The sequence below is a fragment of the Hevea brasiliensis genome, chromosome 3, assembly GCF_030052815.1.
Source record: "Hevea brasiliensis isolate MT/VB/25A 57/8 chromosome 3, ASM3005281v1, whole genome shotgun sequence".
NCBI lineage: Eukaryota > Viridiplantae > Streptophyta > Magnoliopsida > Malpighiales > Euphorbiaceae > Hevea > Hevea brasiliensis.
This window is the reverse complement of record NC_079495.1, coordinates 104,435,262-104,461,713: the sequence shown is the minus strand read 5'-3', so window position 1 is coordinate 104,461,713 and position 26,452 is coordinate 104,435,262. Positions and strand designations below refer to the sequence as shown.

General features: G+C 29.7%; 3 protein-coding genes across 5 annotated transcripts; 1 reads left to right on the top strand and 2 right to left on the bottom strand.

Moving 5' to 3' along the window:
* Positions 1-1,771: 1,771 nt before the first annotated feature.
* On the bottom strand, positions 1,772-8,437 carry LOC110636902 (protein DETOXIFICATION 24-like). Its single transcript, XM_058144399.1, has 8 exons — positions 8,016-8,437; positions 7,343-7,884; positions 4,741-4,827; positions 4,591-4,647; positions 4,257-4,495; positions 4,042-4,160; positions 3,872-3,958; positions 1,772-1,955 (listed from the first exon to the last, which is right to left on the bottom strand). The coding sequence occupies exons 1-8, from the start codon at positions 8,247-8,249 to the stop codon at positions 1,860-1,862; spliced, it is 1,461 nt and encodes a 486-aa protein (XP_058000382.1). The 5' UTR covers positions 8,250-8,437; the 3' UTR covers positions 1,772-1,859.
* A 5,387-nt stretch (positions 8,438-13,824) lies between these two features.
* On the top strand, positions 13,825-16,502 carry LOC110651281 (protein DETOXIFICATION 24-like). 3 transcript variants are annotated; one of them, XM_058144398.1, is made up of 8 exons: positions 13,825-14,295; positions 14,400-14,937; positions 15,035-15,121; positions 15,218-15,274; positions 15,350-15,588; positions 15,698-15,816; positions 16,018-16,104; positions 16,220-16,502. In XM_058144398.1, exons 1-8 carry the CDS (start codon positions 14,142-14,144, stop codon positions 16,265-16,267), a joined length of 1,329 nt encoding a protein of 442 aa, XP_058000381.1. In that variant the 5' UTR covers positions 13,825-14,141; the 3' UTR covers positions 16,268-16,502. The 3 variants fall into 3 exon arrangements, with proteins under 3 accessions (XP_058000381.1, XP_058000380.1, XP_058000379.1); XM_058144397.1 differs by having other exon boundaries at positions 13,826-14,295; positions 14,396-14,937; positions 15,698-15,810; XM_058144396.1 differs by having other exon boundaries at positions 13,827-14,295; positions 14,396-14,937.
* Positions 16,503-18,683: 2,181 nt separating this feature from the next.
* Positions 18,684-23,792, bottom strand: LOC110651288 (uncharacterized). The gene is made up of 10 exons (XM_021806580.2): positions 23,406-23,792; positions 22,810-22,962; positions 22,627-22,729; positions 21,834-21,940; positions 21,103-21,171; positions 19,815-19,930; positions 19,655-19,709; positions 19,288-19,408; positions 19,029-19,171; positions 18,684-18,917 (listed from the first exon to the last, which is right to left on the bottom strand). Exons 2-10 carry the CDS (start codon positions 22,945-22,947, stop codon positions 18,816-18,818), a joined length of 954 nt encoding a protein of 317 aa, XP_021662272.2. The 5' UTR covers positions 22,948-22,962; positions 23,406-23,792; the 3' UTR covers positions 18,684-18,815.
* Between the last annotated feature and the right edge of the window lie 2,660 nt (positions 23,793-26,452).

The following is a 26,452-nucleotide window of genomic DNA, read 5'->3' as shown; positions in this document are numbered from 1 at the left end:
CAAAAACATTTTATAGAAAGTTTTATAAAATAATGGCACAATTTATTTTATTTTAATTTTCATGATTTGTCATGATAACAACTTTTAATTAATACATTTTTAACATCATCACTTCATCTACCACACTTTTTGTGTATTTGCATTTCATAAAATATATTTAGCGTAGGCTTTAGTTGATTATGTCTTCAGTTGATTTGTTCTCTGTGACGCCTTCCTCGTTGAAGGCTAAGTACATTTTTATCCCTTCATAATTTCATTTAATCTTTATTTATATTAATTAATATTAATTTATATTATATTATTATAAATAAATAGATATATATTAAATATCATGTTATTAAATAAATTATATGAAAAAGAAAAAAATATAAAAATAACTTCACAAAATTAAATTATAAAATTCAAAGTAATTCGATAAAAAATTATTTATACATAGGCATCATTTAATAATGCTTAACTATTTGGACTATATTTACTAATAGAAAAAAAATATAGGATATCAAATTGACAAAAATCAAACCATGGTCTCTATGTATCGAAGCGTGAAATCATATAATATTTTTCTTTATACTTTTTCCTAAAATCTAATGCTAATCCACTTAAATTTTGTTCTATGATACCAATTTCATTATGATTTGAACTCGTGAGCTAGATTGGCCCCTAATATAAAGTATAATGTTTTCAAAGAGACTTATTCAATTATTTTGTGAAAAAAAGTAAAAAAGCTTGTGCACGTCAAATTTACTCATAAATTATTTATACTTGAAAAAGTTATACTTATTTAGAATAGAGGAACATACTGAACAGTTTTAACAAATTAATTATCTAATTGGCTAGTGTTAATGTGAAGATAGATGATGAATCCTCTTGCTTTTAACCTCTTTTCCATAGTCTTACAAAAGGTTGGTGATAACCCTAACATCAGGAGAAGCAATGATGCTAAAACTTTTATTGCAAGTTTTAATTGTGGTAAAAGCAATCCATATGGAATTAATTCAATAAGAAATAGTATATCGAACTCGAGATCATAAATAAACTTTGAAAATAAGGAATGCTATTACTGTCATAAGAAAAGTCACATTTAATATACATATCAGAAGATGAAGGAAGATCTTGTAATGTTTAAATAGTTTTAAAAAAGTCACAGAAAAGAAGAAATGGTTGCAATTGCCATTGATAATGATATTTTGAATGTGATATTATGAACGTTGATGATGATAAGAAAAATGTAAAAAATCCAATGCAATTTTATAGTTTTTTTAATTTGTGTGCGTGAATTTCACAATAATTTTTATATTTTTTGAGGGGTTTCACATCATATGTCATGATAAAATAATGTAAACTATTTTTGGGGGCTTATAACTAAAATAGAATAAATTTTTTTAGGTATATATATACACACACACACACAATCATGGTGTTAGCCTAAACAATAACAACAAACCAAATATCCCAAGGTACATAACAAGTATACAGTCATAACAACCTAGCAAGCCACTTATATAAAAGCAATGAAGTTAGAGGCTCTCGATAAACCTTGCTTGGCTAAATAATCTACTTCACAAATACCTTCACCAAGTACATTAACGAACGAGACGGGGCAAAGAGAAATCATGGAATTTATGTTATTATTGATAGTTGAATTTAACCTCCAAGGTGCATCAGAAGGTTTTCACATCCAATCAAATTCTATGAAAATGTTTGTTAGAGGTGATAACGAGTCGAATCATTTGGATTTAGATTATTTTAAGTTATTTTGAATAAAGCAATCTTGGGAAATATGAGAAGGAAAATTTTAATTCACCAAGAAAGTCGATACAAAATGTAATTAATTTAAAATTAAGACTCCATAATAGTAATTAGCCGTTCAATCTTTCTCGTATGCAATTTTCAGTACTTGATTCTTCGGAAGGTCTTAAGAACCAACGATCAAGACGATTGGATGCCTTTTGCACCTACATCAATGAAGTTTTTCTTTTTCAATTAATATAATGGCAGTGAATGAAAAACAATAGAGGCATTCATGAGTTAATATCATTCATATATAATCTCTCAATTTAGATAGATGTATCATCATAAAAATATCTGAACTTTATATTTGAGTACTATTAAAATCCATATAATTTGTTATGACTAATTTATAAGTTAACTTATGATCAAATTTTATTCACCGTCACTCAACTTAGATAGATGTAGCACATGTTTCTTAATTTTAATTTGTGTCATAAAAATTTTTAAATTTTAATTTAATATATAAATAATTTTAATACAAAATGTGCTAAATAATAATTTAATATAAATATATTATTTTGCTAATGTAAGAATGAAAGATAATATATATATATATATATATATATATATATATATATATATATATATATATATATATATATATATATATATATATTAAAGTTTGAATATTATTAAATAAAGTAAAATAATATATAAATAAAATCAAAGGAAATAAGATAAATTAGATGGAAATCCTATTAGAAATTAACATAAAATCGAATTAAGAAGTAATATAAGTAAAAATAATATTATTAATTTTTCTTTAAAAAATAATAATAATTACATAAATTTTAATAACAAAGAATAAATAAATGTAAATATTTATAAAAATACCAGACTATGTCCAAAAGTGTGATTTTATTTTAAATAGAATGAAAATAAAACATTAATAATTGGTAAAGAGACATTAAAGTTGAAAGATGTTACCGCATTGATTTTGGATGATGAGAAGTTTAAGCAACCTAGTAATAGTAACAAAGGTATAACTTTTCTTCATAGTTCTAGTTGTGACAGAAGTAATCAAAATGAAAATAATTCTAGAAGAAATAGTAAATCAGAGCTTGAGACCCCAAGTAAATTATATAGATAAGGAATGTTATTATTGTCATTAGAAGGAACAAATCCAATATTAATGCAAGAAGATGGAGGAAGAGCTTGTAAAATACAAACAATTCAAGAAAAGTCGTGACAAAAATAAGATTGGTAATTTCGTATTAATGATGGTAAAATTCTAAATGTTGATGTAATAGATGAAGACAAGGAAAAAGACAAAATATCTATTATAAGATATGTGGTTGTTGATAGATTTCACTTTCTCACTCCATAGTTGCTCAAAAAATAAGTAGTTTAATGTGATTAAAAAGAAAGAAAAATAGTCGATGAAACTAGCCAATGATGAGAAGATGGACATTGAAGACATGTATTGGCGTTTTAAAGATTGAATTGCAATGATGGAAACATATATAATGAACCAAGGTATATTTCTAAATTCAAAAGAAACTTGATTTCTTTTGGTGAATCAGATTCCTTGAATTGTTGCTGTTTCATTTATAGTTGAGTCATGAAAGTTAGCTTTAGTAATCTTGTGATCATAAAAGGTGAGAAGTTTAGTATGAGAAATTTATAAAAATTGAAAGGTACATTGGCTAGTAATATGCGAGTTGAAGGAATATGTCATATCCATATTAAGATTGCAATGCAGGTATCCAAGCAGAAATTAACTTTTGCGTGTTATAAGATTTAATTATATTTAACTTGGATGTGGAAATTTGTTGATTTCAAGTCCAAATGGTATTAAAAATTAGAGTTAAATTTAACTAAGGAGTTAAAGGAAAAAAAGAAAATTATACATATAGAAAAATGATAAGGCCTTAGACATAAATTTATAAGATTTAAGTGGATCAAAGTGGATAAAATTATACAGTTGAGTGAGACATTACATTGTAATTATTTTTTTCTTGATAGTATATTTATTTCACAGGGTAAATTTTTATCAAAACATTTTAAATTTTATGTTTTTTAATTTTATAAAATTATTTTCCCAATTGAATTCGTGTATTTCAAATTTTAAATTTTTTACCTCTTCATCCCAACTGGTTCTTAACGTAATGTAGCCAAGTACCATAACTTGCATTACAACTCCGATTATCATCCCAATCCATATACCCTGCAAAATGAATAACAAGAAATCTCTTCAACAATTACCATTCAAACTCATCATCAATCTTGCAAGAAAATAAAATTTCTTACCTTAGTTTGCAGATGAGCCACATATCCAAGAATAAGTCCGATTGGCACCCCAACAATGTAATAGCTGCTGATGTTAATGCATGCAACCATGCTTTGCCTACCAGCACCTACTGCCACTCCTGAATTCAAAAATTTATTTACATGTTAGTGATTAAAGAGTATATGCTTCAACCAAATAATAAATCTAAGTGTTTTCAACATATATATATACACACCTGTAAGTACTGCCTGAAAGCTATTGAGCAGAACTGAGAAAGCAAGTAGGAGAGAGAGATTGGACACAGCTTGAATGACTTCTTGTTCATTGATGAACAGTTTAGCAATTTGTCTATTAAATGCTAAACATACTATAAAAAATAAGACTCCAATGCACAGTGAAGTGAAGAAGACGACTTTAACAGACAATTTTACAGCTTTAGCATCTCCTCTTCCCAGTTCATTTGAAACTCTCACACTAACAAGAGGGAAGGAAACCATCATTAGCTTAATATATATATATATATATATATATATATATAATTAAGTTCATCAGCATAGTGAAATTTGTACCTGGAGGAAGCTAGGAATCCAATACATAGCATAAATTCCCAAGATATGATATTAAGGCTGCATGTTCATTTTGATAAAATTCATTTAGCTAGAACGCTTTGGATAGGCAAAATCCTAAATTAATTAAGAAATTACTTGTTATAATCTTACCAAATGGACAGGGCAGATACTTGAGTTGTCGCATTTTTCATGTATCCTGCGAAGAGGACTAAAGCAGCATCGTACCATAACTCTAAGCTGGCAAGGTAAAGCCATGAGTAAAAGAAAAATGCAATATCAGAGAGAGAACTTGCATTTAAGGAGTAGAAACTGTTAGCATAATTATAGCAATTAGCATAATTACAGCAATTAACATAATTATAGGAGATTTGTGTAGCATAATTACAGCAATTATTATTCTTGTCCAAATTAGTTCATATTCTCATGTATAAATAGTTGTAATATCTCTGTAAATAGCACACAGACAAATACACAATCCTTTTCTTCATTACTTGTATTCTTTCTTCTAACATGGTATCAGAGCCGTAAAGCTTTTATTTATAGTTTCTGGGGTCTCTCTTCTCTCTCTACAACATGTTCTGATTCATTCTTTTATTTCTGTTATTATACCAAAGAGCTGTTTCCAAATCCTGATCCAGGTGATTGTGATGTGCTCAATATTAGTCCAACTACACCTGCCTCTGTTGAATCGCACCAATTGTTGATCCGATTGCAGCTCGCATCTGCTTCCTAGCACTTCGTCGTTCGCCGGTTTCGCCTCTGTTGAATCTGCACGATTGTTGATCCATACTGCACGCATCGCTCCTAGCACTCTTTCGTCGTTCCGCCTAGTTTGCGCCTCTGTTGAATCGCACGATTGTTGATCGATGCACTGCACCGCATCTGCTCCTAGCACTACTCTTCGTTTTAGCCGGTTTACGGCTCGCTGAATCTGCATCAATTGTTGATCCAGCTGCGCCGCATCGCTCCTAGCACTACTTCGTCGTTCTACCGCAGTTTGATTCGTCTCCTCTATCACCAAACCGATATATTCAAAACGCATCCTCCGCCGCTTCGGGATCTCTTAAGCAAACTCAAGTTGGCACATGCGCTACCACCGTGAGTTTGAGGGGGGGGGTGTTAGCATAATTATAGCAATTAGCATAATTACAACAATTAACATAATTATAGGAGATTTGTGTAGCATAATTACAGCAATTAACATGATTATAGGAGATTTGTGTAACATAATTATAGCAATTATTATTCTTGTTCAAATTTGTTCATATTCTCATGTATAAATAGATGTAATATCTCTGTAAATAGCACACAGACAAATACACAGACAAATACACAATCCTTTTCTTCATTACTTGTATTCTTTCTTCGTTAATCCTTTTCTTCATTACTTGTATTCTTTCTTCTAACGAAGAAAGAATACAAGTAATGAAGAAAAGGATTGTGTATTTGTCTGTGTGTCATTTACAGAGATATTACATCTATTTATACATGAGAATATGAACTAATTTGGACAAGAATAATAATTGCTATAATTATGCTACACAAATCTCCTATAATCATGCTAATTGCTGTAATTATGCTACACAAATCTCCTATAATCATGTTAATTGCTGTAATTATGCTAATTGCTATAATTATGCTAACACCCCCCCTCAAACTCAAGGTGGTAGCGCATGTGCCAACTTGAGTTTGTTTAAGAGATCCTGAAAGCGAGCGGGAGGATGCGTTTTGGTGAATATATCAGCGGTTTGGCTGATAGAGGAGACAGGAATCAAACCGACGTAGAACGACGAAGAGTAGTGCTAGGAGCAGATGCGCAGTAATCGGATCAACAATTGGTGTAGATTCAACAGAGTAAACCGACGGTAAAATGACGAAGAGTAGTGCTAGGAGCAGATGCGTACGCATCGATCAACAATCGTGCAGATTCAACAGAGGCGTAAACCGACGGAACGACGTAGTGCTAGGAGCAGATGCAGTACTGATCGATCAACAATCGTGCAGATTCAACAGAGGCAAACTGACGGAACGACGAAGAGTAGTGCTAGGAGCAGATGCAGTGCATCGATCAACAATTGGTGCATTCAACAGAGGCAGTGTAGTTGGACTAATATTGAGCACATCACAATCACCGGATCGATTTGAAACAAATTTTTGGTATAATAACAGAAATAAAAGAATGAACCAGAACATGTTGTAAAGAGAGAAGAGAGACCCCAGAAACTATAAATAAAAGCTTTACGGCTCTGATACCATGTTAGAAGAAAGAATACAAGTAATGAAGAAAAGGATTGTGTATTTGTCTGTGTATTTGTCTGTGTGTCATTTACAGAGATATTACATCTATTTATACATGAGAATATGAACTAATTTGGACAAGAATAATAATTGCTATAATTATGCTACACAAATCTCCTATAATCATGCTAATTGCTATAATTATGCTACACAAATCTCCTATAATCATGTTAATTGCTGTAATTATGCTAATTGCTATAATTATGCTAACAAAACGAAACAGAGTTGTTTTGAAGTTGCACAATTAATAGTGCTTGGGGAGCGTGAAATTCAATGTAACATTAGGAGATTCTCGCCTCAACTCAAGATTATGGTGCACCCACGTATAAATTAGGTGAGGCCCCACATGTTTCATAAATTGCAAATGAAATCAGTATAATTTGCCAACTATTAATTATTCAATTACAAGCCATCCGTTAACTAAACCATAGCCTGGAGAAGGAAATGAACTTACCAAATCATCAAACCTGAGGAAATTGAGAGCTTTATTACAGGAATTAGATTAGTGAAGGCAGCTAAAGTGAATCCTCTCCAAGTATCAGGACACCAGCCACCAAAGACATAAACTAGCTCTCCAATTACGACCAACCAACTTGAAATATTCATAGCACTCATAGCTCCGGGAACTCCCCAGTTCAGCTTGCTCACAAAAATCCATGACAATAGCACATGAAGTACAAATGAGGCAGCAGAAAGCCACCCAACAATCATGTTCTTGAGCTGAGTTTGCAAGTACTTTTGGATGGTAAAAGCCAAGGAAAAGAAGTAGAGCATAGGAATGAACCACAGAGAGAAATATTCAGCAGTATTAGCAATTTCTTCTTCCTCACCCAGTAGCCTGAAAATTTTCCCTGAGAATATGAAGACAGGAAGCAATATTGTTGCAGTAATAAGATTGATGATACATGATCTTTGCAAGTAGATACCCATCATGTGATATTGTCTTGCTCCAAATGCTTGCCCACAAAGAGTCTCAGTGGCACTTGACATACCTAGCTACATAAATGCATCATGGGAATAAAATATCATGTAAAGATATATTTTAATTAATCAGATGTCATGTTCTTGGAAAGGTAAAAAGAGGAAAAAGCTGCAAGATAAGAAATTTAAAAGAGAAGTCTTTTTACCAATATCCCATTTGCAAATTGAATAGTGATGATTTGGATGAGTGCATAACCTGCAAGTTGTAGTTTCCCAACATGTCCGATGAAAGCTTGTGTTACCACAAACATTCCAAATTGTGTTACTCTTGCTAACATAGCAGGAAATCCAACCTTCCATATTTTCTTGTTTTCTACCAAAATCCTCCCTTTCAAATCATTGATATCTTTTTCTTCTGATCCAAGCAGCCTCTCTTCCATTCTCTACTTTTTCCGTAGCTGCTATGATATTACGAATCACAATCCGGTCTATAGATCAATTTCTTCCATTTAGTACTTTACGATAAAGACTGCCTCCCCTCCCTCCACCAATATTTTTTTTTTTTTTAAAAAAAAAACAAAGAGAAAAGTCTAAAGGAAGATTTTATGCACATTAAAAAAATTGACACTTGACACAATAGCTTAGCAAGATTTAATATAATTTTAAATAAATGAAGTAAATCCCGCTTATAACAAGATGAAGGAGACTATATAAACATATTTGTTTGGTAAAGAAAATGATGTACATGCGCTTCAGCTTTGTTGATTTTTAGATTTAAGAAGTTATTTCCTGAGCAACTATTCTAATTAATTATTTAACCCTCGTGGTTAATTATGATTTGTCCAATTCCCAACTACTCTTACTTAATCTAATATATGTGAACGTTATTACTTTATATGCACAAAATCATTTGGTAAACCACTATTAGGACACATGAACCGCTTCTTATAGAATTATAATATTTATGGATTGTTGATGTTAGTTCATAAGTTTTATAAAATTTATATTTAAATAACACATACAATAAAATTCAAATAAAAAAATTTAAATCAACATTTGAAAATATTTTTATCACCAATTCAACACCTCTAATGGTGGCATGAATACATACTCATTAACTTATGATAGAATAGTGAACAATTAGAAGCAATTGTTAACTATGAAATTATTATTTTTCTTTTTTTTTTTTTGTTGCTGTTATTCTTATTCTTCTTCTTCTTTTAATAATGGCAAAACCAGTGGCATTTGTATTACAATAATATATATATATATATATATATATATATATATATATATATATATATATATATATATATATATATATATTAATATAATAAATTAATAATTATATGTCTATTTCAATAATAAAATAAATAGTATTATATGTACATTTATTCATCATTTTACATATAAACAGTAATAATTAGATATAATTTTACTAAACACTTATAATATATATCAGCTACAATTAATTATCAGTTATATCTAATAATTAAATTAAAAGAAGCATAAATTAGTGTATAGTTAAATTGAATGATGGATGTATGCATTTATGTTGTTTACATATATATATATATATTTATTTATTTATTTATGTAAACAACATATATATCTCCCAGTTTTTGGAAGGATACTGTAAGTTAAGTTGCAAACTTGTTTCAAAGAAAAATTATCTTGTAGTGCATGCAGTTGCCAAGTGATAGAGATGGGAAAACAAAAAGAGGTAAGAAACACAATACATGTCATGAAATTGCTCTTGCATGACTCGTGAAAGTTTATTGGCAATTTGCCATTGCGTTGCATGAGTCATGTGAAGTTGGTCATCCTGCAGGACTTTATGTGTATATTTATGCTAGTTTGTTATTCTTTCTGGCTTCACCTTCATTCTTGGCTAATCAAAAAACAATTGACACAATTCCTTGAGCGTATAGGGTTGCAAAATTTTTTGCTATATCCAGCGTATTATTTATGATTTAGTCCAACATTTGATCAACAAGCAATTCATTTAAAAAATCTAATACATAATTAACCTGGCGGATAGTGCAGGATAGATTTTGATGGCAGCTTCTTTTTCTTTTCAGTTTGTAATTCTAATATATAGTGCCTCTTTTGTTCTGTTTCATACGTCATCTTCTCCAAACTATATACGGAACTGCGTGTGGATGGAGGAATTTTCCCTGCAAATAGCGCACGCTTTAGTTGATTTGTTCTCTGTCACGCCTTCCTTCTTCAAGTATATTTTTGTCCCCTCATAATTTTATTTCTTCATTCATATTTATATATATTAATTAATTAATATTAATTTATATTATATTATTATAGGTAGGTAGAGATAGATTATAATTATGTTATTAAATAAATTATATGGAAAAAGAATATTACAAAATTCAAAGTAATTTGATAAAATTTTATTTATAAATAATTTATTATAAAAAAATAAATTATGATTAATTATTGTTCTCTGAATCATTCAAATTACTAAACACACACAAAAATTTGATTACAAGTTTAACATCACTGTCGCCGGTCATACACACTGATGATGTAACTTTCGCAGAGTGCCAATTCTCTAATTGCGGAAGCACCCATTCAATTCAAGAAATTAAGGATAAATTCTCTTTTTTTTTTTCTTTTTCTAATTTTCTCCTCACATGATTGGTGGTTAACAGAGTTTATTAAGTGGGTGTTTGATTTAACTTTTTAATATGGCTGGTATCTGATGTGCACCTAAATAGGTGAATCTATTTGTTTGATAAATCTATTCAATTTGTATCAGCTTCGTTTTGAATACATATTTAGTTTAGTTATTAGATATAGTTAATAGCTAATAATTAATTATAACTGATTTATATAAGGTGTTTAGTAAAATTATATTTAATTATTATTATTAATATATAAAATGAATAATAATGATATGTCATATAATTTTTTTATTATTAAAATAAATATATAATTATTAATTTATTATATTATATAATTTATTTTATTATTAAAATATTTAAACAAATAATAAATAATCTTAAAAATTTGTATTTCATTAGCCTAAAAAGAAATAAAAAAAAACTTTAAAAATATATTGAGACTCTAAATTAAAAAAATATTTTAAATATTTTTTTATGAAATAATATTTTTAAAAACTGATTTATACTTTGGGGGATAATAATAATAATAATAAATGTGAAATAAAGAAGAAGTTAAAAAAAGGAAAAGCAAATGGGATTTATCATATCTCAGTTGTCAGTTCTGGAAAGTCAATTTTACTATAATAGTTTTTTTTTTTTTTTTTTTTACTACCTATGATGCTGCATATTACTAATATTGAGGTTACTTTTATTAAATAATAAAAGAATGACCCAACAGTTGATGAACAACTTTACAATTAGAGTTAATCTTAAATTAATTTTTTATTATTTTTTAAATCAATAAATTATTTAAAATTATAATAAATAAAAACTATAATGTTGATTCTTATACATACATTAAAAAATTATATTTTTAATTCTTTTATTTATTGTATAATAATTTAATAATTATATTTTTATTTTAAAAATAAAATAAATAATATCATATTTACTCTTACTGGTTATTTTATATGACAACAGTAATAACTAAATATAATTTTACAAAGGCTCAATTACTATTAGGTATCAATATCAATTATTAATTATCGGTTATCATTTGTGCCAAATAGGCTCTAAATCTATATAATTCTTTAAAATATCCTCTAAAATATTTAAGCTTTTAAAAGAATATAATGCCCTGAATTAATCTTTCTAGCAAATTAACTCCATATGTTATTTTGTATTCTAAATAAATTTTCTCCAATATTAATTTTCAAGTCACTCAAACTTCCAAAATTCAAGATATTTTCCAGATCTGCCACCACTTCCTCTTCTTCTTCTTCTTCCAATTCCAGATTTGACTCCCTTCATGTTTTGCCCCTCCCTTCACTTCGCATGGCCAGGAATGTTCTTCTTATTCTTCTGTTAACAATCATATATAAAGTCTAAATCTTCCCAATGTGTGACCTGTATTCTGCATTTGAGACCAGGATGAAGAATCCCAACCCTCCTGTAACAAAGAATGGCTAGTTGAGGTAAAGTCCAAGTCTTCCCAAGAAGAAAATTCAAGAGTGCTCCTCCATTCATTCTATCACCCGAAATACAGGTTGCTTGGTTGAATATTTCAACTTTATCTATTATCCTGTCCCTTCCAATTCTGTTTTCATCATCTTAAGAGATGAGATCAGATAAGGTTTTCTCTGGGTTTTTGTTCTTAGTTCTATATATATATATATATATATATATATATATATATATATATATATATTTTTTTTTTTTTTCATTATTAAAAATACAAATTTCATTATTAACTCGTAGATGTTGAGTTTTTTAAACTTTATGTTCCATGTGTTTATGTTATCGTAAGAGAATATATTATTCCATATTAATCGGATATAAAACAAGAGTTATAATTCTCCTCCCTTAAGATAACTTATTACAGTTAATAGCTATATGCTTTGTACTTCAAATACAGTAACAAAATTACATGTCTCATATTTTGACAGTATGCATTAAACCCTTAATACTCTCATTGGTTAAAAAACCATTAATATTCTTAAAATCAAAACCAAAGATAATAAATTTGGAGATATAGATTTATATAGAAAATGAACCGTTAATTATATATGAGGAACTTTATAATTACAGACTTACTGCATTAAAAGTTCAAAAGCACCATTTTATACTTGAATTTTATTAAAAAAATTGTCGTGACACTCAAAATAAATTAGAGTTCAAAATAATCAGAACCTGATCTTACTTGACTGTTTTGTCACCTCTAGCGACTTTAGCTTTCATCCTTTCAAAATAAATCTCACGCTACACATCAATTGCAAACTTTAAGAAGGACTATAATAGCTTGATGGTTAATTAAGGTCACCATCTCGATTACTAGATCATTCTTTGGTGTTTAATTCAATCGTTATATAAAGCCGATAACTAATAAATTTTTAAAATGTTAAATTAACTTGTTTAATAAATTTATCAAATTGCAGCTTATAATTAATAAATTATTTATCAGCTATGAAATATATATTAATTAACTCTATATAGAAGCTGTTTAATAAAATTGCTATTCATTCCAAACGAAAATTCAAGCTCAAATGAAGCCATTTATTTCTCCCTCCAAATAAATTAAAGAGAAAAAATAATAATGATGTGATTGATTCAAATCGACATAAAAAACCCTTGCCTTGAGGACACGATGACATGGGTACGTGCAATAAAAAGCTGAAGGGTTCCATTATTCTAGTAATAGCAACAGGGGCAGCTGCAACACGTAGATGAATTAGCGTGTACTCTTTGAATTTAACGAAAATGTAAAGCTAAAGTAAAACTTTTAGAACTAATTGTCTGTCTAAATTTTACTAAGTACAAATTTAAAGGCTTATATCACCGACAAACGCTCCACTTTAATGGCACTCGGTTGAGTTCATTTTCCAGTTTAATTCTCCATCATAAGAATTTTCATTTTTTTTTAAATTCCTTTCCTAATATAAATAGTCTATTTTTCACAAAATGAAAAAGGTTGAACTCAAAAAATTAGGTTAATTTTGTCTAGACGAGGTTTATTATATTCGAAGATACAGACATATAAAACTCATATATTTAATAGATGAGTTCTACCATATATCTTGTATTTTGAGTTTGTTGAATTCATTATGGATCGAGTTTAAGTAAGAAAAATTCAAAAAACTAATATGTAAAACCACTTGATTGCAATTAAAAAAAAAACTCAATTAGTTAGTTTGTTTTCATTTTTAGCATTTTCTTTTCAATTTTGCTTAGTGAAATTAACACACTTTATATAAATTTTTATTGTGGCTTGAAAAGATATGCATCAATAAAAACACTTAATATATGAATTTTTCTTCACATGATAAATTGAAGCAAAGAATAAATTTCAACATAGAAATCATTTTTCTTTTTTTATAAATAACAAACTTAATTTGCTTTTAAAGTAGTGAACCAGATAGAAGGAAAGAAACACAAGAACTTAACCAAATATGCTCAAAATTCTTTTAAGCCACTAGCTAGCTTCAAATTTTTTATGCATATATTTGCAGTACAGTTATTTATTTGAGTTAAACTACATTTTTGAATACTACTATACTGTGTGATTAAGCTTCATTCATAAGCAAGTATTGATACAGGACTTAGAATTGATGTATTATTCATGGAAATAATGGAAGAAGTAAAACCCTCAAATTCACAAGAAAAAGAGAGTAATAAAGAATTGAAAGAAAGGGTTTGGGCAGAATCAAAGAAAATATGGAGGATTGCATTTCCTTCCATGTTGACAAAGATTACTCAGTTTGGAATGCTTGTAGTAACACAGGGATTCATTGGACACATTGGAGAAGTAGAACTTGCAGCTTTTGCACTTGTTCAGATCATCACCGTACGGTTTGTACATGGAATAGTGGTGAGATTGAATTCTTTTCTAATCTCTACGTATTAAATTCTCAATTATACAATAATCACTATGATTAGTATCTCATTTCTTTATCTATGTTTGTATATAGCTAGGCATGTCAAGTGCAACAGAGACCCTGTGCGGGCAAGCATTTGGAGCAAAACAATATCACATGATGGGTATCTACTTGCAGCGATCATGGATCATTAACATTTCTACAGCAACAGTCCTCCTTCCTGTCTTCATCTTCACATCTCAAATCTTCAGACTACTTGGTCAGGAAGAAGATACAGCTAGAAAAGCCGGAAATATCTCCCTTTGGTTCATTCCATCTATCTACTCTTCGATATTTAACTTCACCGTGGAGAAGTTCTTGCAAGCTCAGCTCAAGAACACAATTGTTGGGTGTCTTTCTTCTATCACATTTGCGCTTCACCTGCTCTTGTCATGGATCTTGCTCATCAAACTAAACCTGGGGATCCCTGGTGCTATGGGTGCAATGATTATATCAAATTGGTTGGTTGTAATAGGAGACTTTGCGTATATTTTTGGTGGCAGGTGTCCTAAAACATGGAGAGGTTTCACTCTAGCTGCCTTCTCCGATTTAGTCCCTATATTAAAGCTCTCATTATCTTCAGGCTTGATGCTTTGGTATGTCCATCAATGCTCTTATTTTCTGTCTTTAAAGTATTTATGTGTTAATAAATATGAACTTGTAACAATCTTATTTTTTGTGTTGTTTGAATAGCTTACAGCTATGGTACACTGCAGTTTTAGTCTTACTGGCTGGATATATGAAAAATGCCAAAACTGCAATATCTGCTTTCTCCATCTGGTAAGCTCATGAATAATCAGAATTTTTTTTTTAAATATTCAAAATCTTGATCACTTGTTGTTTTGATTTTTGCTTCACTGGGAAATGTCTCTGCAGCCTCAATATCACAGCTTGGGATGGAATGCTGTGTCTGGGCTTCTTGGCTGCTGCCAGGTCTGTCTCTAATTGAATTGCTATATAGACATTGAGTTCTTTTGGAACTTACGCTTAATGAATATATTGATGTAGCGTGCGAGTTTCAAACGAATTGGGAAAAGAAGATGCCAAAGCTGCAAAATTCTCCATTAAAGTGAACTTGACAACTTCATTTTGCATTGGAGTTTTCCTCTGGATTATGTGTTTGTTGTTTGGCCAGAAAATTGCTCACTTGTTTACCAGTAAAAAGGCAGTAGCAGAATATGTGTCAAGCCTTTCTCTCCCTCTTGCTTTCTCCGTTCTACTCAACAGCATTCAGCCAATTTTTTCAGGCATGTAATTCAGGGTTTTTGGGCTTAAATCTAATTAAAATATCCATAAGATGTGCGGAGTTTTATTATGATTATCCTTGCTACCAAGCATAAAGATATTATTTTACAGGGGCAGCAGTAGGTGCTGGCAGGCAAAGTGTGGTTGCATATGTTAATTTATTTTGCTATTATGCTGTTGGTGTGCCAATAGGTGTTACTCTTGGATTTGCTGTTCATCTGCAAGTAAAGGTTACATCTGCAAACTCTTCTCTTAATATTTGTCTTCCTTCAGCTGAGGGAGAAACCCTTAAGTTTTGTGTGGATTCTATCACAATCATACGAACCTAGACGACTTGAGTCTGATCCAATCCGACTTAAAATATGATTTTTTTACATTAATTACACTCATGTAATTATTTAAATAATAAAATACGTATTTTAATTTTACAGGGCATTTGGATTGGACTCATAGTTGGAGCTGCTACGCAAACACTTGTACTCGCATGTATTACATACAGGACTAACTGGGACGACCAGGCAAGTGAAAACAAGTTTTATGAAATTATTAAACATCTCGAGAAAAATTATTTCATTTTGTTCCCGTTAAACAAACTCCTAATTTTCTTTTTCTTTTTTTAATTTGTTTCTACAGGTGAAAAAAGCAACAGAACGTCTGAATCAGTACTTGAAACCCTCATAAAAAAAAACTTAATAAATGTTATTCCCAACATTTAATTTTTCTAGCTAAAAAAGGGAGATCTCTATTGAGATAAGGAAAAAAGTACAAAATTTACCTGCTCCAATGAATTACAATTAAAGGAATCATTTTGGAGCATCTTTCTAATATTCCTTTTACAAAACCAAACAATAGGATGACCTGTATTATTTTGAATGGATTATATATATATATTCATCTGTTCTAGATATTTATTTCTCATCTCTTGCTTCATTCCTTTCAACGTCAATGCCTCTTTCACTTTAATTTTGTCAACCTGTTACATTTTTTGCATAGTATAAATCAAAGGTGATGAATTCTGATTTGATTGGTAAACTCGATTTGAACTTATCTAACATGAAAATTATTTACTTTTTTGCAAAATGAAAATAACTTTGTTTTACAAAAAATAATAATTTTTTTCACTAATTATATGTGTTTATATCATGCATTTTTCATATTTTAATAATATTTTAAAAATCTAGAAAATTAAAAATGATTTACTCTTTTCAAAAGAGAGTATGAGTTAGCTTTCTATTTAATCAGAAAATAATATTTTTTGTTTATTCATTTTTCTAAATACTCTGAACACCAATAATATAAAAATATTTTTAACTAAACAAACAAAGCCTTAAATTCGAATGATTCATAAAATTGAGAGACTAATTAATGCTGAATTGAACAACTTGTGCAATCAAATATAATATGATCCACTTAGATTGATATAATTACTCCGAATTTTGATTAGAAAAATTAAATGAATATAAAATTTTTAAAAAAATAATTAATATTTTTTCCTAAATTAATTCACAATTTGTAAATTTATTTTGATATGAAATCTTTTTGCATAATAATCAATAAGAATCTCAAAATAATCGAAATTGAAAATGGAAATAAAATTTTGGTTGTCTAAGTATTGACCCTCCAGCTTATTTTTAATTCTCTGATTTATTATGGACTCAAAATATAAAATATATAATAAAATTTATAAATTAAATATATAATTTAAGTGATTATATCTTAAATATATGATAAACAAAAATTTTCCTATTGAAATATTATCAACGACTCTTTCTCCTCTCGAACAATCCAGAGTTTTCTTGGTCATTAAGCATTTACCGCGGTTCAAGAAGGTTCTCGAGCGGCACTAGCATTTGAAGCTTAACCACCGATTCCAAATTCTCTAGACTTGTCCATTCCTAAAAATGGTATAAATATGTGTTGTGTGCTGTGCAGTGCAAGAGAGAATATGGGATAGGAGAAATACTGTGTGTGCATGTATATGCAAGTGTATGTGTGTGAGTGCTTATTAATGTGGTGAGAGTGCTGTGCACGTGAGTGAAAGCCAACATAAAAAAAAAATATATTGATTCTATTGACTATTTGAATCAGTCAAGTCAACTAAGTCGTACCAGTTCAATTATTGAGTCGATCAAATTATATTTGATCACTTTTTTATCTAATTTAATTATAAATTCAAATTAATTTGAGAGCCGATTCACTACCGACAGATTCAATTTAATATTTATGATTATGATACTTTATTTTCATCTCTATTCATTCCTATTAGGTTATTACCACTTCTTTGATAAATATATTTTAAAAATTAACATAATTAAAGTAAAAAAAAATTATGTAATTATATTTAATTTTCAATAAAAACACTCTCTAGCAAAGATCTCCTACTGAAATGCCGGATAGTGGACGAGGATTTTGAAAATTAAAAAACAAGAGACTGACCCGTTATTATGTTGAAAGAACAAATTAATTGTCATCTGATTTTTCCTTTAAGAAATTATTTTTTTCTTATTATTTTTTAACTCATTCTCTCCTAATCCTCTTTGTTATTTCTGTTATATCAGTGAGTTTCAAATAAAAATAAAAAGTAATGTTGTTTAAAAATTAAAATTCAAATTTTATTATGTATTTTAATTAGGTGATGATTAAATTTAAATAATTAAGGTATATATATATATATATATATATATCATCAAATATACAGTTTTTAAGAATATATATATACATATGGTTAAACGGCAGAACATCATACGTTGTTTCTTTGAAATGCATGAAATGATATTATAAATAAGGAAAATACAAAAATTAGCGGTGGATCTGCAAGTATCAGAAAAATCAGTTCAATTCACACCACCACACGCAGCAAACAATAATTAGGAGCAGCAAGATGTTTAAAACCGTATGAAGTGGATCCTTTAACGTTGTGATTTAGCCTGGTATGATTTGAATTAGTAACCGAAGACATTACTTATCTGATAAAAGAGGTTTACGCTTGATTTGTGCTTCTCCGATGGTAACCGGTATCCTGTATGCGGCAATGGGTCACTTAAAAAAAGCATAAATCATAGAATTGAATGTTAGCTTACATACAGAACAGACTGGATGGAAGAACTGTGCAGGTACTTCTAATTCAACTTTGAAAATGAGAATTTATTAATACAGAACTACATCCATTGATTACAAACAAAGAAAATTTGCTAAAAACAAGAATTACGAATTTTACATTCTATAACAGTTAAACTGTCAACAGATTGTATGCTGGTAAATCTTTCACACTATAGACATCTTCAAGGGCAAGCTCACGTTCTAACTGCATCCTTGTAGACTTCAAAACATCCTGGAAAAGGTGACATTAAATATGAAGGACGAAAACAAGAACAAGTAAACGTAGGAAAACATCCTGTAGAAGGCAATAATAGGGCAAGTAGGCTTTTAGAAGCGAAATTACATTAAATTCCATGTACGAAGCACGCTTTGCAAGCCATTGAGCATCCATCATTTGAAAGGCCACACAATAGAGGTTGTCAAATGCCATTTCATCTTCTGCAAGTAATTCTACAAATTTGATTCCTGCTAGAGTGGATGGCTTCCCTGCATGTACAATTTACATTGTTTTAAGACCGGCCATTCACCATATCTTGCACCATTTCCAGTCGATTTAACTGTTAGAAATATTCAATATCATAACATTTTAGAATTTTGATTACCAGTTTGAAGATCCAACATTTGCACCAACATAAAGGAAATGTTTATGCCAGCCACAGCAAATGGATACTCCCACTCAGCTCTGGTTCCATCTTTCTTATGTAACAATCTCTGGAATGAGTCCTGTTGACCAAATATCAAACATCATTAATAAGTATTAGAAATAGCAAAAAAGTCATTGAAATGGTGTGAATTTGCACAGGCTAACTTTCAAATGCAATAGTGTATTCCATTATTAAGTAGCCCATGACCTCATACTGATGGATTAAGACTCGTGCATGTTATTGCTTAATTGACTGAAATAATATAGGATAGCTAATGATAAATATTAATAATAATTTAAAGTTCATCCAAAGTAAAGGAACAAACCGGATACTTCTTGGCAAAAAATATTAGATTCTCCAATGATACAAATCCACCACCCCTTCAAATAGCATGGAAAAACTTGCATCAATACACATTTGCAGGAAAGAATAAATTCAGAATATAGCAGATTCATGATCAGTTCCACACATAATCTTCTCCATACCGAAAATCAGTTGATGGGTCTGAACCTTGCCAGCCCATCTCCTTCCAAAGCTCGGATTTTAAAGCTGGAAGCTCCCTACCAGGATAAGCCAGTCTCCACAATTGTTTAAGTGCATCCTGAAAGTCAAAAGAAAACCAATTTCTCATTCTAACTTCAAAATATAAAGGCCATTATGTAGGGTTACTCTAATGGAAGGCTGTTCCTGTTTCAACAGTCCCCAGAGCCGATTAAATAATGACTAATATTCAACACTATTGGATGAAGTGGGCACTCTTAAGATTCAAACTTCCACACTTGTGCTTGGTAGCATAAACTTTGACATGATATTCCCTGACATCAGAAACTAAAGAAGTTCTTGATAATTTTCTCCCTTGTGATCATCAGCAACTAGTGTCAGTAGGTTTTGTCCATAACACTTTGGTAAAAAGGCCTCAATATTGAGAGTAGTAAACACCATCTTCACAAAAAGTTTTTCCTCGAAAAATTTTATTCAAAAACACTCCTGGGAAAAAAAAATCCTTCTAAAAGCATGTTTAAATTAATGGAGGGTATTTATAAAATTCACAATTTTTTAAATTTTTGATAGCTTTGATGAACAAAAAAGGGTATAAAAGCCAAACCAAAAGACTAAATTGTTAATGGAATCAAATACTGAGAACTAACTAATTCAATTTTAAAATTACATGAGCCAAGTAACTAATTTTTGTCACACATTAGGAACTAAAACATAATTTATAAAAGCTCAACTAGTATTCTAGCCTACAAGAGTCTATGCCCATAAAATGAAATGGTCAGGTAATATATGAATTTATGGACTCAGTAGAGCCTAATGCTTTTGCATAAATGCAAATATGGACATCACCGATGATTCACAGATCTAATAAGGCATATCAGGCATAAATGCAAATATGGACATCACCGATGATTCACAGATCTAATAAGGCATATCAGAAAATCACTTGAAATGGTGATACAGTTATTGTCAATTGTAATCCTCAATGTATGTAAATTATCAACCACCTAAAAAACAAAAAAGCAGAAAAGAGAAAGGTGCAGTTCAAGTGAAGGGTTTTGCAGCTTATTGAGGTGTGTATTCATAAATCTTTCCTTCAATTAAAAGGAAAACCTGATTTCAATGAGTAAGTTGCATACTCGTTCCTTTGAATGCAAAGAATGATTTTAATCAGTAAGTCAAATCAACAGCAACTTCAACAACTAAAAGGAAATTTAACCTACCAAGACTTCATATCAAGTAATGATAAAAAATGAGAAAATGAAGAGGACCTACTTGATGCTCCACTCGAGAACCATCAAAGCATACTCCCAGCCTTTGCTGTAGATTTCTGAGTCTTTCTTCCTTAAACACGAGAATTTACAGCATAAAAAAATCTAGAGTACTAATAACATTTATCTTTTATATTCAAAACATACAAAATTGATTAAGGCCAAAGATTATTATTAAAAAAAAATTAAAAAAAAAACCCACAAACACACCCCCTTTTCAAAAGACTAGAAAATGAAAGGTGTTATAGCAAGAATCCGGATGCACAGCTCAAAAAGAAAACAATACCAATTGAATTGACAATGCCCAAAAAAGCAGCAAATTGATTAAAGCAGAATATACAATATTATTGATAAACACCATTTAACTCATCAATGCATTACATCAGCTAAATAAGTTGAATGCTTTGTAACATAACACTACAAATGAAGGATAACATTTCACTTTTAGTGGAGTAGATGACAAAAAAGGAACAACATTCTCTTATAAAATATAATGCACACAGTGTGTTACTTCACTTGAATTGATTGTAAGCATACATAAGACATGAGAAACAGCAAAAACTAAACTTTCAAGTTCCTACAGGCCATATGACAATAATGATGATGATGATGATGAGTAATTTATTTCTATAAAACATTATAAAATATATGAGATAGGAATATCAGTATATGAAACACTTTCTTTAAATCAAAAACATCTAAAATTATAAAATTCAACCAAATTGCTAAATATACCTGTAAAGGACTAAGATAAGGATGAAGAAGGTTCCTGCTTGATCCGCTTTGACCAGCAAAAGGCAAAAATCGTCCAATAAGTGATCCAGAACCTAGGACAACATTTGCTGGAAAAAAAATGAAACTGCTTTAACATTCTGACAATCTGTAATTGAAGACCTACAAAACTTCATACCTGGGCTGTCCATATATTTTACTTTTAAAAACTAATTAATAACCTCTGGAAAAATAAACTGATAATCACCTCAGCAAGTTTTCACCAACAGCAACTTCTGTACGCTTCACACAAGAATCAAGAAAATGTCTAACAAACTATACCAAGCATGTAACAGCCTATATTGCATCTAAATTGTTCTTACTTCTTTATACTGATTCTGAAAGTTTATAAGTAAATATTTAAAACAGAATTCTTTAAAACACAAGCCAACCAAGGGTGAACACATAATAAACCTTCAAAACTGTGGTTTCTTAATTCTACCACCAATATCATGTCATTCTAAAACAAAATTAAGTCTTCCATCCATGATAAATGCCAGGGTTTGCAATGCATATATCAAAATTGACAGGAAAAAAAATTTATTCTTATATGAAATTTGTATCAATCAACTTTCAATAAAAAATATATATATAAAAAAAAAAAAGACTTAATATGTTCAATTGCTTAATCACGGTGTTGTTATGCCTCATCTAATAAACATAGCCAATAAATCTACTGGTCTGGTTAATCCCAAATATCATAAAAGGCAATAAAGTGCAACATTTAACTGAAGAAAATCACTAACAAATAGCATACCTAACCATTGAGCCCACTGTACAACCAACTGTGATAAGATCAACATCCACTGGAGGCGTTCCCTCCTGTGTTCAGCATTCCAAATATCTTCAAATGTGAGTCCCTGTAACATGGCAAAGTATTGAATACCATATATCTATTCCCCTTTCCAGCAGTTCTAAAACAACAAGAAGAAACCCTCACTGCTGCCATATCATCGTGTTCATGAGTCCCAAGCAGAGGTTCACTCAAGCCATCATAACCTGATGTGTCAAAATGCTCTTCCCTTTTTCCATCAACATCCCCATGATGAAGTCTCCTCCTCAAAGTTCTTGCCGACATGAATCAAAGTTAAGCCTATAAAAAAATAACACTCAAATACATTAAAACCCAACAAGTAAAATCAAATATACTGTTTATAACTTCAAAGTCGCGAACAAAATTTAGACATAGTTCAGACAAATATAAAAACCGCTAAATAAGGGATTGGAATAAAATGGTAACAGGGACCACACGAAAAGCATAAAAAGATAATAATGACCGAGCAGAGCATAATGCCATGAATTGAAGAATTTCTGGAGGGAAAAAAACCCTTTCTCTAAAAAATTATAAAAAGCAAATCCCAAAAGAAAACCTTATACATAATCCAAAACAATCAAAAGTGAAATACCATAATTGTTTATCCAAAAGCCAAATTTCAATCATATACAACAGAAAATACCCAATTCACAAATCCAGTGAATATGATACATGGAGCATAAAAGGCAAAATTTAATAAAACAGGAAAAAAAGAAACGCACCAAATCTCGATATGGAATGGATGAGCGCCGATTCATCAACCAGAAGCCTCAAGTACGCAAGACATTACGTATATAAAGCAGCAGAAAGAAACTCTTCGTATTAAGGAATCAAAGAGAAAGTGCAATTATTAATTCCAACGCAAGCATATATTATATAATATAGTAGTAACAAGAATATTAAGTCTTAACCGAGCGAACTAAAATTAAATCATTTAAACAATAAATGGGTCTCTTGCATCTCTCTCTCTCTCTCTCTCTCTCTCTATCACCTTCCTCGAAGCACAAGCAGAGAAGGGAAAGACAGAGATTCCTTTGGGAGACCTAAGATCCGAACCCTAAATTAACCAATCAGCCCATGTGTTCTAATTTCTAAATCTATCTTTTCTAAATCTAAAAAGAATTAACTACTTTTAAATTTAAGAAAATTTAGTTCTAAAAATTTTGTTTTAATAATAAAATAATTTTTAAAATCTTATTTTATTTACAAACTAATTTTTATATTTAAATTTTATATTTTAAATAATTATTTATTTTATATATAATAAATATAAAATTAAATTATCAAAACTATTGGTTAATAAAATAAAATGTTAAAGATTAATGACCGATACTAATTCGTTAATAAATTAAATTTTAAAAATTAAATTATTATTAAAAACATTATAAAAATTAATATGTGAATTTATTATATTTTAATGATTTAATTATAAATTATTTTAAAAAAATATATATTTCTTATCATCTATAAATAATTAATTTTAAAGTCGATTGTACCATTAATTAACTATTTATCTATTAATTAATTCATATTTTTTATCGTAATTATTTTTTAAATTAGTCAAATTTAATTTTTAATGCTAACTTCAATTAAATTTTGGCCTTTAAAATCTTAAGTGATGCAACCTTTTAATAAAAGTTATAATAGAAATAAATGAAAATTTATTATTATTATTATTTGAATTAATTATATCATACATTAAATATTAAATATTTTAAAAAAAAAATAATATACATATCATCTCATAAAAATAAATTTATTTTTATCTTTACATAATTTTAAAAAAATAATTAATATATTTAAGAATAATTTCATTTAGTAAAATTTATAAATTATTCCCTATCTTAAGTTGAGGTAACGATTGAATCCTTGATCTTTAACACCATTAAATAAATTTATCCTTCTGAGTCTATCTTTGACTCAGATAATTTATTGGCAAGATTGCCATTGAAGGAGGGAAATGGTATCTTGTTTTCCCTCCACTTGTTACACTGATTGCTCACTGCTTCCTGCTTTTTGTCTTCTAATTGGGAAGTTTAGGGCGTGCAGAATTCGGTTCAAATTGAAAAATTGAATTAAATTAAGTTAATTTAATTTAATTGGTTTAATTTTAAAATTTAATCGATTTAGTTCGATTTTATATTATAAAAATTTTGATTATTTTGATTCGATTTTAAAGAGAAAAAAATTAGTTAAATCGAACTGAACTGAATAATAATTTATATATTTAAATCGAACTAAATCAAACCGAATCGATTTTTAAATTGATTTATTTTTATGAAAAATTTATGAATTATATTTAATTATATATATTAATTGTTTAATTTCATTGATTAATGGTTATTAGGTTCAAACTAAAGTTAAAATTAGACTAAATAACTTGAAAATCAAGTCTAAATTAAAAAATCAATTAAAAATCAAAACCGATCGGTTTAAACCGAACCAAATCATGTAAAAGAACTAAAAAATTTTAGAATAAGAATTCTGATGTTTATTGCCCCAGAAATCAAAGATATATATAAAAAATTACAGCTAACAAATAGGTTCCTAATCAAGCTAAACTACCAAAATTATATCAGAATCATACAACAAAAGGTAAGAACAGATATGCACACAAAAATTCCTAAACAAATGCCCTAAATAAATGCAAAATAAGTGACAGCTAACAGCTGCCTTTCCAATACCCCCCTCCCCCCTCAAGTTGGAGTATGGAGATCTCGAATGCCCAACTTGCAAAGAAGAAAGTCAAACTGATCCTTTCCCAACGCCTTTGTGAAGATATCCGCAGGTTGCATTGAACTACATATATAATCTGTTCGAATGTTACCATTCAATATCTCATCACGAATAAAATGACAGTCTACTTCAATATGCTTGGTACGTTCATGATAGATAGGATTAGCAACTATATGCAGAGCCTGACTATCACAATACAAATTCATAGGTTCAGTATGCGCCACACTAAGAGAATTCAATAATCCTTTCAACCATTTAAGTTCACAAGTTGTAGTACTCATAGACCGATATTCAGCTTCAGCGGATGAGCGAGACACTGTCTATTGCTTTTTAGTCTTCCACGAGATAGGGGATTCACCCAAAAGAACAAAATAACAGGTCAAAGACCGTCTCGTCAAAGGACAGCTAGCCCAATTAGAATCACAATAAGCAGACAATTTGAGATCACAATTGGCATGCAGTAGTATACCCTGACCTGGATTTCCTTTCAAATAATACACAACTCTAACAGCTGCCTCCCAATAAGCTTTCTTCGGTTATTGTATGAACTGAGCAAGAATATGCACACAATAAGACAACTCGGGCCGAGTTATTGTTAGATAAATAAGCCATCCCACCAAACGCCTATACTGAACAGGGTCATCCACATCATCACTCTCGATAAGGGCCAGCTTGTGATTTTGTTCAAGAGGAGTTTTAACCGGCTTACAACCCAGTAATCCAACTTCTGAAATTACATCCAATGCATACTTACGTTGACACAAGAAAATATCATTCGAGTTTCTGGCTACTTCAATCCCTAAGAAAAATTTTAGCTTCCCCAAGTCTTTCATATGAAAGCAACGACTCAAATAGTTCTTGAATTTTTGTACAGCGAAAGCATCATTGCTGGAGATAATAAGGTCATCCACATAAATAAGCACATTCAATTGAACAGTCCCAGCTCGAAAAGTGAACAAAGAGTAATCTGAATATGATTGTTGAAATCCATAAGCTTTTAGAGATGCAGCCAATTTCGCAAACCAACATCTAG

What these genes read in the sequence shown, in the direction of transcription:
- LOC110636902 (XM_058144399.1), bottom strand. Translation starts at nt 8,249, where the DNA reads ATGGAAGAGAGGCTGCTTGGATCAGAAGAAAAAGATATCAATGATTTG. An exon ending in GTATCTGCCCTGTCCATTTG is followed by an intron (nt 4,648 to 4,740) that starts GTAAGATTATAA and finishes ATGAACATGCAG; the next exon opens with CCTTAATATCATATCTTGGG. An exon ending in GAACCAGTTGGGATGAAGAG is followed by an intron (nt 1,956 to 3,871) that starts GTAAAAAATTTA and finishes TCATTGATGTAG; the next exon opens with GTGCAAAAGGCATCCAATCG.
- LOC110651281 (XM_058144396.1), top strand. Translation starts at nt 14,047, where the DNA reads ATGGAAATAATGGAAGAAGTAAAACCCTCAAATTCACAAGAAAAAGAG. An exon ending in TCTTCAGGCTTGATGCTTTG is followed by an intron (nt 14,938 to 15,034) that starts GTATGTCCATCA and finishes TTGTTTGAATAG; the next exon opens with CTTACAGCTATGGTACACTG. An exon ending in ATATCTGCTTTCTCCATCTG is followed by an intron (nt 15,122 to 15,217) that starts GTAAGCTCATGA and finishes ATGTCTCTGCAG; the next exon opens with CCTCAATATCACAGCTTGGG.
- LOC110651288 (XM_021806580.2), bottom strand. Translation starts at nt 22,947, where the DNA reads ATGTCGGCAAGAACTTTGAGGAGGAGACTTCATCATGGGGATGTTGAT. An exon ending in CTTATCTTAGTCCTTTACAG is followed by an intron (nt 21,172 to 21,833) that starts GTATATTTAGCA and finishes CTCGTGTTTAAG; the next exon opens with GAAGAAAGACTCAGAAATCT. An exon ending in GTTCTCGAGTGGAGCATCAA is followed by an intron (nt 19,931 to 21,102) that starts GTAGGTCCTCTT and finishes TTTGACTTTCAG; the next exon opens with GATGCACTTAAACAATTGTG.